The 15,195-nt window shown below is 34.3% G+C and overlaps 3 protein-coding genes and 1 pseudogene across 3 annotated transcripts; 2 read left to right on the top strand and 2 right to left on the bottom strand.

Annotated features, from left to right (window-relative positions):
• Nucleotides 1–204: 204 nt before the first annotated feature.
• LOC135953644 (chymotrypsin-1-like) lies at nt 205–1,018 on the bottom strand (annotated as a pseudogene).
• A 4,205-nt stretch (nt 1,019–5,223) lies between these two features.
• LOC135953633 (chymotrypsin-1-like) lies at nt 5,224–6,063 on the top strand. Its single transcript, XM_065503596.1, has one exon. It carries the CDS (start codon nt 5,224–5,226, stop codon nt 6,046–6,048), a length of 825 nt encoding a protein of 274 aa, XP_065359668.1. The 3' UTR covers nt 6,049–6,063.
• A 4,449-nt stretch (nt 6,064–10,512) lies between these two features.
• Nucleotides 10,513–11,365, top strand: LOC135959312 (chymotrypsin-2-like). Its single transcript, XM_065510462.1, has one exon. It carries the CDS (start codon nt 10,517–10,519, stop codon nt 11,333–11,335), a length of 819 nt encoding a protein of 272 aa, XP_065366534.1. The 5' UTR covers nt 10,513–10,516; the 3' UTR covers nt 11,336–11,365.
• Nucleotides 11,366–13,801: 2,436 nt separating this feature from the next.
• LOC135959302 (chymotrypsin-2-like) lies at nt 13,802–14,776 on the bottom strand. Its single transcript, XM_065510451.1, has one exon. It carries the CDS (start codon nt 14,733–14,735, stop codon nt 13,884–13,886), a length of 852 nt encoding a protein of 283 aa, XP_065366523.1. The 5' UTR covers nt 14,736–14,776; the 3' UTR covers nt 13,802–13,883.
• Nucleotides 14,777–15,195: the final 419 nt, after the last annotated feature.

The raw sequence follows: 15,195 nt of genomic DNA, 5'->3' as shown, positions 1-15,195 counted from the left end.
AAATAAATATTTTCGATGAGCAGCAAAATTATTGGGCGCGTGAAATTACGCACAACTAAAACTTACTACTGTCATTGTGTATGACTGATTCATCGTAAAGGCGTTGCTGCCAAATGGTTGGAAGAAATATTATATATAAAAAATCTGGCCAAATGCCAAATATTTGTCGCAAGCAAATTTTATGTTTTTTTTTTTATTTTTTTAATTTCAATAATTTTGAAAAATGTGTACATTTTGTTTAACTAAATTGAATATTTACATTTCTTATGGCCGCTTTGTACTTGTCGAATCCAAACACGATAATACCAGATGTTGGTAAACACATCGGGATAGCCATCGGCACAGGGATATGACCAGGAATGTAGGCCTATTAGAGAATTATTGTAAACCAAAGGACCACATTGTCGCCATGACAGGCTCCTTGATAACGTTTAACATAGGCACAGATGTGACAGATATCCACCTGGATATCTTGAAATTCTGACTCCAATATTAAAGCACATTCTTTTCTAGTTACTTGATACATAAGTAGTTTTTGTAGTTTCTCGGGATAGGGATCCCATAGGGAAATTAAACCCCATCCAGTAAATAGCAAGGCATCTGAAGTATTTACTAAGGTTTGCGCTAAAGCAATGGGTTGTATCAACTCATTGTATTTGATGGTTGTATTGAGGTGTAACAAAGCAATATCATGATGATATTTAGGTTGATCATAATTACAGTGTATGAAAATATCATCCAAGTAAAACACCTCCAAAGGCTGTTGATAAAGGTTACTACCCACGGCAATTCTTAGAAAATTTGCCGGCCAACCACTAACACAATGGGCTGCCGTTATAATCCATTGTGTTGCTAAAATGGCACCGCCACATAAATGTGCTCCTGGTATGGTTTGCAAAGAGATCTGATAGGGTGCGAGACCTTGTTCGGCAGTTTGACCTCCTATTATGCGCTGTTTGTTGTTTGCGGCTGCTACCACCGTTGAAATGATTAGGAGTTGTTGTATTATGCCGATCATGTTGAAATGATACTAATTTTAGTATTTTATCGAATTTATTGTTTGGTGAACAGTCTCTGCATTGAATGTTTTGTGGCGATCATATTAGATATCCAGTGAAATCTAATCTTTATGTTGTCATAAATGCTTAAATATTAAATTTTATTTTAGCAATAATGACTATTTGAGTCACTAAAGTCATTTAGGAAATATTAGTTAAAAACTTGAGGTTTTATGTGATCTAATTTTATATATATCTTTATTTTAGATACAACTATCAATATCGCTTTTGCTTGTCTACAGATACACCCATAGTATCTGGCGGGAACCGAACCCTCAACCCTACGATTGCTATTCCGTTTTAAATGTTTATTTAGACCTTTTAGACACAATTGGTCGCTAACGACCATTTAGGTCACGTAAAATGCATTTTGAATTTATCTGGCGAGAACTTCGCGATGCTTCGGTCCAAAAGTTCTAGCACTCTTGAGAGATATTCTGTTTTAAGGGCTTCAAGAATCAATCCAAATCTCCAAGAAGTCTAATGTGATTGCCGGCAATAGGAAATCGGGACATTCTGCGATCCGGAAACGTATTCTTTATTAGGTTCATTGTTTCATCACAAGTCTTGCAGACCCTTTTAATCAATTTGCGAGATTATAAACTCTTTGATCATGATTCATGACTTTTAAGAGTTACTTTCATGACTTTTAAGAGTTACTCCTCATTCTGGGGATTAGTCTTTGACGATTAGTTCTCACACTCTTATTGGATATTCTTGCTTTACTGAAATAATCCTAAAACGATCACATCGGGCAATATTGCCGGCCTCTGTAAATCGCCAAAACGAGACCATCCAGAAATCGACCCTACAAAATTTCTATAGTCCTGCTAGCTGTTACCTCATATGTCCTTCAGTCTCATCACATCAATTTGAGACAAAAAAAAGCTCTTTGATTATGATTCTATGTCGCTGAACAATCACAATAACTTTGCTATCCATGCCGTACTTTGTAATCATTGATTTTGAAGATATTGTTACGTTTTAACCTTTTCAAAACGTTGGTTTATTTCCTTTAAATAAACCGGATACTTTTGATTGCAAATAAAAGCCGTTTAGTAGTTTGAAAATGGTAACAACTCTTTATTTATTCAAATGTACAAGAACAACAGAATTAAATAGTCACTCAATGTTTTTTATACACGTTTGTAAATTCGCAGAAATACAGACACAATTTATAATGTACACGAATTTACTTGAAAAACACAACACACTTTAAGGTACTCAGTTGATGTTTATTCGAAAAGCGTCTCTGATAAACTGACTCACGACTGCAACCTCTGCCACTATTTATAACACTGCATTACCTTCTAGAAAGCTCTATTTCTACAATGTTCTTTAACTGAATATTCGAATTCGAATATACGGTCGCAGCAAACAGCGTTGCCAACTTACGATCAATGGTCAACGGAAAGCTTATATTTAATAATGCCCACAGATATGTTACAGTTTGCTATTACAGCACTGTTATTTGAAAGCATTATGCTACTTTTAAATCAGCCCTTAAAATCGTTATATTTGAATTCAAGTACAATTTCGTAACAATATATTGTCTCTTTGTGAAGGATATGTGAATTCTCAGGATCTCGAATGTTTAACTTTGTATGCTTACGTATCTGTTCAGATAAAAGTGGCCTCTGCGGCTCGTGATAAATTTCGATCGGAAATCTCCACTGCATTGTTGAGGTTCCGGAGGGCAAATATTCCGCGATCCTGAGGAGTATAGCATTCTTTGGCTTGTCAACGTAATTCTGTATCTGTTTGATCCTCAATACCAAAGCAAACCTAACCTTTTCATTTGGAAGTTGTAATTTTTAAACACTCTTTCCAGCATTGCTACCGGTATCTAGCTAATTACGCGGATAATGCAGGGTTCCAAGTCTAATACCGAGTTTCGGATCTGTCGACTGGTCGCTTAGATAGTGTGGTATCACTTCTCTGGATTTCTATTCGAAAATTTCATAGATAAGACTTGTAAGCCAACATTACTCACTTAATTTCGTAGCAATGCTGGAAAGAGTGTTCGAAAATTGGACCTTTTGAAAGGATCACCAATGTCTTTCGGGTCATAATAAAGATTCCGACATCCATTTCTATTTTAAGTGTTTTATTTAAAATTACAAAAAAAAAACTTTAAATAGATCACGCATGTTATTTTGCAAACTCTCAATTAAGGAGTGAGATCGAAAAATTCTTAACATACATATATGTTTATAAAAAAGAAACCACTAAACTTACAGCTTTAATTTTTTTTTTATTTGATTGAAATTATTATTACAATTTACAAAAAAAATTATTTTTATAGTTTTAATCACTAGTGATGAAATTTTGAACCTTTTTCGGAAACCCTTCCATTAACGTTTTTATAGTGCTTTCTGTCACTTTGCTCGAACATGTAGTCCATCTCCGTTTAAAATCTACCACACTTTTGGACACCTTTTTTGTACTCTTCAATTCTCTTTTAACACGAGCCCAATATCTCTCCACTGGCCTTAGCTCCGGGCAGTTTGGAGGATTTGCCTCTCTTGGTACAAATACCACATTATTGTTCTTGTACCACTCAAGGGCTTGTTTGCCATAGTGACAGGATGCCAAGTCAGGCCAAAAATAAGTGGACACATTATGAAGTCTTATGAATGGAAGCAGCCTTTTTTGTAAACATTCCTTGATGTAAATTTCGGTATTTATAGAGCCCGTTGTAACAAATGAGTGGCTTCTTTTGCCGCAACTGCATATTGCTTGCCATACCAAGAACTTTCTGGGAAATTTTGTCTGCTTTTGGGTCCTAAACTTTTCTTCAACATTCCCTCGAGCATCAGCAACATAAAATTTTTGACCTGGAAGTTGCGAAAAATCTGCCAGAACATACGTTTCGTCATCCATTATGCAGCAAGAATATTTTTTTATAAAACTTGACTTCAATTTCCGTGCTCTGTTTTTGGCCTCTAAATTTTTAGTAGCGTTCCTGTCAGGAACTTTTTGAGCCTTGTATGTTTTTAAACCTGCATTAGCTTTAACTTTTCGTACCAAATAGTCCGAGCACTGAGCTAACCGGGCTGCTTTCCTACCGGATGTGTTGGGAGCTCTTTTGAAAATGCGTTCTATTTTTTTGGCTTTAGAAACATCATGTGGACCATTCCTTCTACCTGAACCAGGTTTTCTATCAACTGACAAGTTCTCCCGGTACTGTTTAATAACATTGGAAACAGTTTGACGGCAGACCTTTGTATGCTTGGCCAACTTTTTGTAACACCAAGTTGGGTTTTGTTGAAAATATTTAATAATTTCAGTACGCACTTTTTTCTGGTCACTCATTTTAATCAGATTAACAAAAAAATTAATATAATTGACATTACACATAATAACTGACATGTTTTTCAAAGGTAACTTGATCAAAAAAAAATTCAAATAATACTTGGGTTAAAAAATGTAATGAAAAACGTGTGTTAAGAATTTTTCGATCTCACTCCTTAGATTGTGTGGTATCACACCTCTAGATTTATATTCGAAAATTTCATCGATAAGACTCACGTAATTCGAGAGATACTGATATCAATGCTGGAAATAGTGATCGAAAATTGGACTTTTCGAAAGAATCACCAACAGGGTAATCATACATATTATGAAAACACTTCTTTACAAAGTGGATAGTTTCATTGAATCTAATCAGTGAATTTCTCTTGATATATATTAAAACAATAATTGGAAAGATGAGATTCTAAATTAAAAATATCACTTTCTGGAAGTTAAAAACGGAGTGAATCGAATACTTGGGAAAAATCTCAGTTACTGAAAACGAGCTTGCAAAAATCCAAATTCAATTTTGCGATATCTGTTGCAATCCAAATTTAACCAGAGAAAACTCTGTCTCCTTTTAACCAATTACAATTTGGAATTGTGGGAAGCAGGAAAATCAAAAGTATCGAATGTAATTCTCTTCGTGGATTTACTAGTAGAGACAAAATTTAATTTAGCCAAATACTGCGCTGGTTGTAGGGTATATACCATATATATCTTTAACAAGAACTTGATAATATCTTTATTTCTTTATGCTTTTTCAACAACTGGCAATAAATTGTATAAAATAATCAGCAACAGAAAAAAAACACCAAAATCACTTACCTCTACTCAGTGGACAAAAAATATACCAGCATTAGTCTTCAAAATGAATAGAACTTCAACGGTCCTGCTACTTATAATAGCGTACTTAACCGCTAACACTGTAACGGCAAAACTTATAAAACCTCTGCCCCATGTTACTAAACAAGAACGAATAGTGGGTGGTTCCACTGCTGAGGAAGGTTTGGCTCCCTATCAAGTGTCTTTGCAAAATTTTTGGGGTCATAGTTGTGGTGGTGCCATTATTGATACTGAATGGATTTTAACCGCAGCCCATTGTGTGGTGAATAAGGATGCCGCCGATATTTTGGTATTAACGGGCACTCAAGATTTAACCGATTTAACGGGAGTCTTTTATTATGTGGATCGTATCTATGTGCATTGTAATCACGACAGTCCCAGCATGCACAATGACATTGCTATGCTGCACTTAAATTCTAGTATTGTATTGAATGAGAAAACCAAAATTGTTCCCCTACAAACGAAGCCCATGAAAGATGGTGATGATGTGATTTTAACCGGTTGGGGTTCTGAAGAATATTTAGGTGATTCACCAGATCGTTTGAAGAAGGTTGACTTGAAATACATGGAACATCACCGTTGCAAAGAAGCTCATGACAATACACCAGATGTTGATGTGGGCCATATGTGTACGTTTACCCAGCGTGGTGAGGGTTCGTGTCATGGTGATTCTGGTGGTCCTTTGGTAAGCAATGGCTTTTTGGTAGGCATAGTCAATTGGGGTCGACCATGTGCTGTTGGTTATCCCGATGTTCATGCTAGTCCCTATTATTATTTGGATTGGATACGCAATATTATGCGTGGTAATAGCAAGTGTAAACTGAATGCATTTATTAAGGAACGATATTGAATTTAGTTTAAGAATTTAGTATTTAGTATTTTTAAGAAGTTAAAGTATTAATGTTATTTTTTTAATAATAAAACAAGTGGAAATGTTTGATATAAATTGTGTGTTTTTTTTATTAAATACTGTGTACAATTACATATAAATTTCTTTCATTTAATGTGGATATTTTGACGCTATTTACTGCGTTTGCTTTATCTAAATTAAAAACAAGTAAGGAAGTATGGTCGGTCAAGCCCGACCATATAATACCCTACACCAAGTAAATGAGTAAAAATATTTTTCTTTTAAAATTTCAATAATTTATATTTTTGAGTGATTTTCGGAAGTGGGCCTTATATGGGGGCTATGACAAATTATGGACCGATCACCATGAAATTAGGTCGTGAGATTTATGTCTATATTAAAGTTAACTGTGTTGAATTTTGTGTGTATACCAACATTTTTAAGCGATTTATGCAGGTTAAAGTGATTTTCGGAAGCGGGTCTATATGGGAGCTATGACTAATTATGGACCGATCGTAACAAAATTTTGTGACATGAATTTTGTATATATTAAACTTATTTGGAGCGAATTTTGTGTAGATACATAGTTTCAATAGGCTTGGTCCTTGGGTCGAAAAAGTAATATGTACCAAATTTGATCGAAATATCTTCAAAATTGCGACCTGTACTCTGCGCACAAGGTTTACATGGACAGCCAACCAGACGGACGGACGGACGGACATCGTTTAATCGACTCAGAAAGTGATTCTAAGTCGATCGGTATACTTTAAGGTGGGTGTTAGACTAATATTTTTGGGCGTTACAAACATCTGCACAAACGCATAATACCCTCCCCACTATGGTGGTGTAGGGTATAAATATTATCAAGCTGCATGATCATTGCTAATCTTCAAAACGAGACATTAGGCGACCCGGAATCTTTAAAATTTGGGCTGAGGTATTCCATATTCTTAGGAAGTATATGTTTGTCTTATGTTTGCTTGTCAGGTTTTTTCGACTTCTGTTATAATTGACGGACCATCAAGCTGTATGATCACTGCAAATCTTCAAAACAAGACATTAGGCGATTCGGAAATGCATCTTCAAAATTTGGCCTAAGGTATTCCCTAGTTCCTCTAAAGTTGTTTACTTGTAGGCATTGTGCTTGATTAATCGTCTATTTTCATATTATAAGAATTGAAATCATTAAAGTAAAATATTTTGGACAGTCAACAAACCTAAACGTTTGGTAGTCAAACAGGTTTGCTTGTCATCAAACTGCAGCTGCCTACATAAAGGGCTGGATAAATTTTAGGTTAGGAAGTCTTAAAAACTAAATTTTTTTGATAATAAATTGACATGGTTAAATCGAGAAATTACATGACCTTGAAATTTCTAGGCAACAGCTATAAATTGTGTTATTTATGTAGCATGAAACATCTAAACTTACTAAATTATTTCATTAGCAAATACTGTTTGTACATAATTTTCAAAATATTTAATCGTCATATTCCATCTGATTCTTATTTAATTTAATTTTTCTAGGTCCATTATTATAGAAAATTTAAACAGTATCATTTGAAGGAAAAAAGTACCACTAAATATAGCTTATGCGGCTTTTTATTCATTCAGGATCATATGTGTCTAATTTCATGATTCCAGGTTCATTATTATGTATAATGTATTCAAAAAGTACCATTACAATAAAAAAGTACCATAAAATATCCCCCTTGGACTCTTTTTAACTGATTCCAGGTTCATTATTATAAATATATTCAATAAGTACCATAAAATATCCCCCTTGGAGTCTTTTTTACTCAGAACTCATTATTAAAGAAGAACGAAAAAGTACACTTAGTTCAGTTCTCACATATTTGTACCTAATTATTATCCCTTATTCCTAACTCTAACTTCACTCAGATACATATCAACTTTAATATCGAAAAGTTGAATAATTTAAAAAGTACCATTAGAAGAAAAGTACCAATTTCCCTTTTCCTTCTTTCAAGTTTGAAATTTAAAAAATACGGACATATCTCAAACGATTCATCTGTGTTAATGTGCTCAAGAAAAAATATGTTTTAAAAAAGTACCAAACTGTTTACCCGGATTTGGCCCAATATACACCTTGGCACTCGAGTTTTAATTTTTATTTTTATATAAATCCAATATTAAAAATTGGTTTAATAATGTCAAATAAAATGTATTGTCCCACTTTTACCCCGCTTTTGGTACCTTTTTTATCCCCTTGTGTTGGTAAAATTTTCTGTATTGCGGTATGAGCATAGTTTATGAAAAAGTACCAAAAATTGTATTAGTTATTTTTTAATAAGTAAATAGTGTGATTTAAAATTTGTTTCTATGTTTATTGGTTTGAAAGATACATAAGTTGCCAAAAAGTACCCGTTTTTTTACCCGTATTCTAAACTAAAAGGTACGAATTTCGATAAAGTACCATTTTTTTTTAAAAAAAAGAAAAAATGTGTTTTAAAACAAGTACCAAACTGTTTACCCGGATTAGGCCCAATATACACCTTTGCACTCGAGTTCTAATTTTAATTTTTATATGACTCCAAGAACCAATATTAAAAAAAATTATGACAATTGCCTTAATAATTTCAAATAAAATGAATTGTACCGCTTTTACCCCCTTTTTGGTACCTTTTTTTATCCCCATTGTGGTGGTAAAATGTTATTCAAATAAATTTCTGTATTGGTATGAGCTCATAATGAATTGTATAGAAAAATAGTTTATGAAAAAGTACCAAAAATAAACACAATTTTTATTCCTTAATGGTTCGAATTTCCAAAAAGTTATTTTTTGATAAGTAAAGAATGCGATTTAAAATTTATTTCTATGTTTATTGGTACCAAAAAAAATGTACCAAAATGCAGTTTTACCCGTTTTCTAACCTAAAAGGACCGAATTTCGATAAAGTACAAAATACCTGCCAACTTTTTTTATACCCTACACCACCATAGTGCGTTTGTGCAGATGTTTGTAACGCCCAAAAATATTAGTCTAACACCCACCTTAAAGTATATCGATCGACTTAGAATCACTTTCTGAGTCGATTAAACGATGTCTGTCCGTCCGTCTGGTCGGCTGGCTGGCTGTCCATGTAAACCTTGTGCGCAGAGTACAGGTCGCAATTTTGAAGATATTTCGATGAAATTCGGTACATATTATTTTTTCGACTCAAGGACCAAGCCTATTGAAACTGGCTGAAATCGGTCCATTATTTCACCTAGCCCCATACAAATGTCGTCTCGAAATTGGACTAACATTTAATTTAAAGTTTTTTTGTGTCTTTATTAGTTTTGGAGATATAAGGTTATCGAATTTGCCCTTTTTTACCCCCTAAACGTTAAAATTTCCAAAAATTCTTTCTTAGTGTATCGTTTTGGGGAGGGAGGAATCCACAGTTAAAATTGTATGATTCTAGCTTTGGGCTGTGCGATGATGAATCAGTATGTGTGTCAGTAACGTTACTCCTTTATATATATAGATTTTTAAGTCAAAATTGTTACTAAATAAATGCCAAAATAAATGTCAATTTCATCATAACCTTAAATTAAATATATTTTCTACAGTTTTCTGATTTCAGATTTCTCTCGCATTTGTGTCAATAACGCGACATATATCCATAAAGTAAATTGAAACTGCTATTTACAATTCGAAGGAAATTTGTTGACTAGTCAAGTCTTAAACAGAATAAAAAAAATGCAACGACGTTAAATCGAATAAGCCAGGCTCCCATTCTGTAATGAATTTCCAATTTAATAGTTAAATTCTTTGACCAGGAGTATGCGTTTGGAATGCTTCAATGGATACATATATCACTGCTGTCAAGTTCAGCCATTGATCGTAACATAACGATCATTTTCATCAATGACTTTTCGAATAGCACATTTGGATCTTTTCGTATTCAATAGGGCATATTTTGCCGCCATTCTGTAACGAATTTTCCCTTTAATAGTTCCATTGTTTGACCAGGAGTATGAATTTGGAATGCTGCAATGGAAGTAAATTGAAAAATGGAAGTTGAAGAATTTCAGTAGTATTTTTTTTAAAAGTTAAGGCTGTGATTGTATAAATTACAAAATTGTAAAAACCCTATTAAAACAGAAAACTTTAGAAGATTGATTGATTTCAGTCAATATATGGACATTGTTTTTATCGACTACCCTATTGTAAAAAGAAAGCAAAACAATTTTTCAGAAAATATAAAATGACCAAGTACAACCTTTAATAAAAACAGGGTGCATTAATAAAAAAATATCAGTTAAAATTAAAAATATTTATAATTCCATAAAAATTGCAGTCTGTTATTTACAATTAATTAATGGCCTCAATACAATACAGCCGCTATCACATGATATTATCTTTGCTACCCTTTGTGTTTAATCGAAAAATGTAAGCAAGATATCAACATTATTATTGAATGCATTCCTTAAATAAACTCATACCTTGGAATAGCTAGTAAACATGAAGATCATTTGGAATATAGCTTTTGCAGCAATAGCCTGTTTGCTGCTGCTGGCAACCGTTAAAGCGAAACGTGTCAAACAATTGAAAAAAACACCCATTGCTGGACGTATTGTGGGTGGTTCAACGGCAGAAGACGGTTTAGCTCCTTATCAGGTGTCCCTACAAGAAGGTGGAGGTCATATATGTGGTGGGGCCATAATTAACACTGACTGGATTATTACGGCAGCCCACTGTGTTGCCTATAGTGAACCCGAAGAGGTCAGTGTCTTAACGGGCACTCAGGACTTAAGCCAACCGGGAGTATTCTATTATGTCAAACGCATTTATATACATTGTAATTATGATAATCCCAGTATGCATAATGATATTGCTTTGTTGCATCTGAATTCAAGTATTGTTTTCAATGAGAATACCCAAATTGTCAATTTGCCTTCGAAACCATTAAACGATGGTGATGATGTTTTACTCACCGGTTGGGGTACTGAGGAACCTTGGGGTGCGGCACCAGAACGTTTGAAAAAAGTCGATTTAAAATTCATGGAGCATGAACGTTGCAAAGCAGCCTTACAAAATGATCCTGATTTTGATGTGGGTCACATTTGTACATTTACCAAATATGGTGAGGGAGCTTGTCATGGTGATTCTGGTGGTCCTGTGGTTAGTAGCGGCTGTTTGGTGGGTATAGTCAATTGGGGTTATCCCTGTGGCATTGGCTATCCCGATGCTTATGCTAGTCCGTATTTTTATTTGGATTGGATACGTAGTACGATGAGTGAAAATGGCAATTGTTTGAATAGAAAAATGAAGGAATGGTAACAGCTGATTCCAGATGAATTAAAATAAATAAAGGTTTGTTTTTTGAACAAATTTTAAAAAAACGTTTTGTTTTATTTTATTTCTTAGAAATCACCCTATAATAATTTAAAGATTAAAAATCAGACTTTTGTGTGCCTTATTTAGAACATAAGTACCTTATTTAGAACATAAAGTCAAAGGTATGTATATCACACTATCATTTATTCCACAATATAGTCATTTATGTATTTGTTTAGTCTAATAGTGAAGATTACGAATGATCAACTTAAGGAAAGTTGATCTTAAGATTTCCGCTGGTAATAATCTACTTACCAGGCAGTCTTAGATTGATTAAATTCAAGTTAATATGTTCACTATTAAATGTTCAGTTCTTGTTTCGATCGTAGCATCAAAAATATCTCAATCATAAGTATGATGTATCGTGTTTGGCGTAATACCACAATAAGTGCTTAAGTTCAAAAATAGGGAATCTGTCAGTCTACATGTGGCAAAATACTGCGAAAAGATCTCGATCAACTCAATTTCAAGATCAATCTCAGTCAGGACATAAAGGTTGTGCAAGGACCGTAAGTTGTGATAGGACCGTGCATTCCCCAATGAAATGATTTCCGTATTATGGTCCATTGCGTGATCGAAGAAAACTTCTGACTAGAATTGAATTCACTTAAATTCAGAGATATGTATGTAGAAACTATCTTTTCTTCTCTATCTCTTTGGCTTGTAGAACTCTACTTCTCTTTCTGGTTGCGCTGCTTATCGTTAAAACACTATTTTTAAATAAAACACTTCCTTCTTCCAATTCAAATTCATTCCAAAACTCTACTTACATTTTATTTACATTTTACTTAAATTAATAAACAATTATTCAATATAATCTAATGTTCTGAGTAAGTCTGATCTCCACAACTCAATCACAACTGAATAACTAATTGATTTCTGTCCAAAATGTTCGTTTTTTATACTAGTGTTCCTATTCCGTCCTGTCTCCATTCGTCTTAAACCCAACCCATTAACCAATATATTGTCTCTGTCATGTCAACCTAACCGATCATCCCGTCCCTTTGCCCTGTCAGACACTGTATTCTGACATTATGTTCGCGGCTTTTGTCGCGAACAAGCTGCGTCATTTAGTTTGTGTTTGATAGCGATGATTACCTCGTGACTTGAGGAGAAATTGGAAAAAACTGAATTTCATCTGCTCCTTAAGCATTATTTTCTGCGGAAAAAGATATCACACTAATAAAGGCCAGCTGGATAAATACTATGGGACTTCTGCACCATCATTTTCAATGGTAAAAAAGTGGTTTACTGAATTTCGTTGTGGCTATACAAGCACGGAAGATGCCAAATGTTCCGGATGCCCAGTTGAGGTCTCTACAACCGAAACAATTGAAAAAAATCACGAAATGGTGTTGGCCGATCGGAGATTGAAAGTGCGAGAAATTTTGAAAGTCATAGGCATGACACATGACATCAATGGTTTCAATTTTGAATTATCGCTTGGATATAAGAAAGCTTTACGCAAGATGACTGCCGCGTTTGCTCATAATCGGGTCAAAAAATTGTCCAAACATGTGTAGTTTCCATGGCAAAAATCCATGAATTAGGGTACGAACTGCTCCATCATCTGCTCCCTCATCTTTCTTCTTTCAAAACCTCCAACGATGAAGTCATCTCACAAATACCTAGCCAAAAACCTGTGATTTTGGATGGGTATTCTGCAAGATTGGTGGAAAATTTAATAAATAAAATTGTATTTCTAAGGAAAACTATTTCATGAACTAGAGCCTGAATAATTTACTGATATTATCAATATCCTGTGACCAATATTGTGATAAAAAAGTTATAGACAATTGAAATTGAGCGATTCTACGCCATTCTTATATAAAATTTGAGCAACTCGGAATTTAGTATGACCATAAAGCAAATTTGAAGCGGTAAGGCCCGATGCCTTGTCGAACATTTTTGTTGCTTCCCCCTATTCATACATCATCGATGCTGTTCATTAATGGAGCCCAAAATCACGTGACAATTTCAAAACGTTTCTAGGAGTCAATATGGACTTAACGAAAAAATATCGCTGAGTTCAAAGTGCAAGTTTCAAGGTTTCGTCCGAAAACCCAAACAAAAAAATGTCTACACAGTCTCAGCACTACCTCGACTGGTGGTACCTAAAGCCTTCATTTCCAGTAAGTAATTTCATAATTATCCTGGGGGTTTCCCCCTAACTGGCGCTCAAACTCCTAATTAAATAAATATTTAACAAAAATGTAAAATTTATTTTTTATTGTTCTCGTTTATTTAGTCAAATATTTCAATAATTTAGCTTCTAAGGTATAAAACTAAAATATCCTGAAAATTCAAGAGAATTTTCTTTGATTTCCAGAGAAGTTAAATAAAAAACATATGAACATTTCTTACATAATTACAAATATCAATAAAATTTACTTAAAAAATGTTAGCCATAAATATATTAGTTAGTAAAATTAAACAATACAAATTCCAAGTTTTCTTATTTTAAGAATCATAAATCGAATTTTCAAACTATTTAATTTTTACGTTGATTACCACCGGTCCAAGGATAATTACTAGCACTGCAATGACACGAACTGCACTGACCCCTCCATGTATTCATGGTCTTGCGTATCCAGTCTCTGTAGTAATAAACACTGGCATGAGCATCTGGAACACCGGTGGCACAGGGTCTACCCCAGTTGACAAGACCAACTAAATAGCCATTGCTAACCAAAGGACCACCTGAGTCGCCATGACACGAACCTTCGCCCAAATGAGTAAATGTGCAGATGTGACCAACATCTAGCATTTCATGCATTTCGCCTTCATGCATTTCACTGCACTGTTGATGAGAAATAAACTTAGTAGTCAACTTTTGCAATTCATCGGGACCGCCACTGCCAAACTCAGTGCTACCCCAGCCAGTTAACAGAACATCATCGCCTGGCTTCATAGGCTTAACGGGTAATCGGATGGGTTGTGTTTTCTCATTGAATTTAATGCTGCCATTTATGTGTATCAGGGCAATATCATTGTGATACATGGGATTATTAAAGTTGCAATGAGTCCAGAATTCATCCACTTCATAGATCGCATCTGGTTCATAATGCTTATTGGTGCCCGTTATAATTCTCAGATATGTGGGATTGTAGCCATCCACACAATGGCCAGCTGTTAAAACCCATTCTTTGTCAATAATGGCACCACCACACATATGACCGTTATACATGCCCTGCAAAGAGATTTGATAGGGCGCCAAACCTTCCTCCGCCACCTCACCACCCACTACACGTCCTTCCCCGGCTAGGTGACTTTTACCTACCAAACGTACCGCTCTTGCCACCGCCAGTCCTAATAGACACACACTAATAATTTTGAGTTTCATATTGTAACACTAAATTCGAATCCGGTGAGTGTTTGGTATTCAACGTTTGCAGAAGGTTTGATAGGAAAATCTCTTTGGCGAAATTATTAAAGCCGAAACAAAAGTTGAGTCTGTTGTATGCTCTGTATATCTGGCTGATATAAACGATAACTAATTAAATTGGCCAGTAATAAAACCTGATTAATATATTTTTATTTTCGATTTTATGAATAAAATAGCAAATGACTGATTTTCGATATAATCAGTAAAATTGTTTATGGCTTCTTATAAAACTAGTTCATAAAGTGTGTTAGTTATAAAGAAATATTTAACCTAGTCATGTCTAAGGTGGCAACTAAAGAACTTTGATTATGTTTTTGTAGCATAAAGGGTATAATTCGACTAAATGTTACCTTAGTGTGGGGCTTATTAAACTTTTTGTAAAAATCTATACATTAAACCTAGTGGAAATTTTGGAAAT

The sequence above is a fragment of the Calliphora vicina genome, chromosome 1 (genome assembly GCF_958450345.1).
Source record: "Calliphora vicina chromosome 1, idCalVici1.1, whole genome shotgun sequence".
In the NCBI taxonomy this organism is placed as follows: Eukaryota; Metazoa; Arthropoda; class Insecta; order Diptera; family Calliphoridae; genus Calliphora; species Calliphora vicina.
Note: the sequence above shows the minus strand (reverse complement) of the source record. Positions and strands in the feature narration are given on the sequence as shown.

Bases quoted from the DNA above. Each gene is read 5' to 3' on its own strand.
- LOC135953633 (XM_065503596.1), top strand. From the start codon at position 5,224: ATGAATAGAACTTCAACGGTCCTGCTACTTATAATAGCGTACTTAACC.
- LOC135959312 (XM_065510462.1), top strand. From the start codon at position 10,517: ATGAAGATCATTTGGAATATAGCTTTTGCAGCAATAGCCTGTTTGCTG.
- LOC135959302 (XM_065510451.1), bottom strand. From the start codon at position 14,735: ATGAAACTCAAAATTATTAGTGTGTGTCTATTAGGACTGGCGGTGGCA.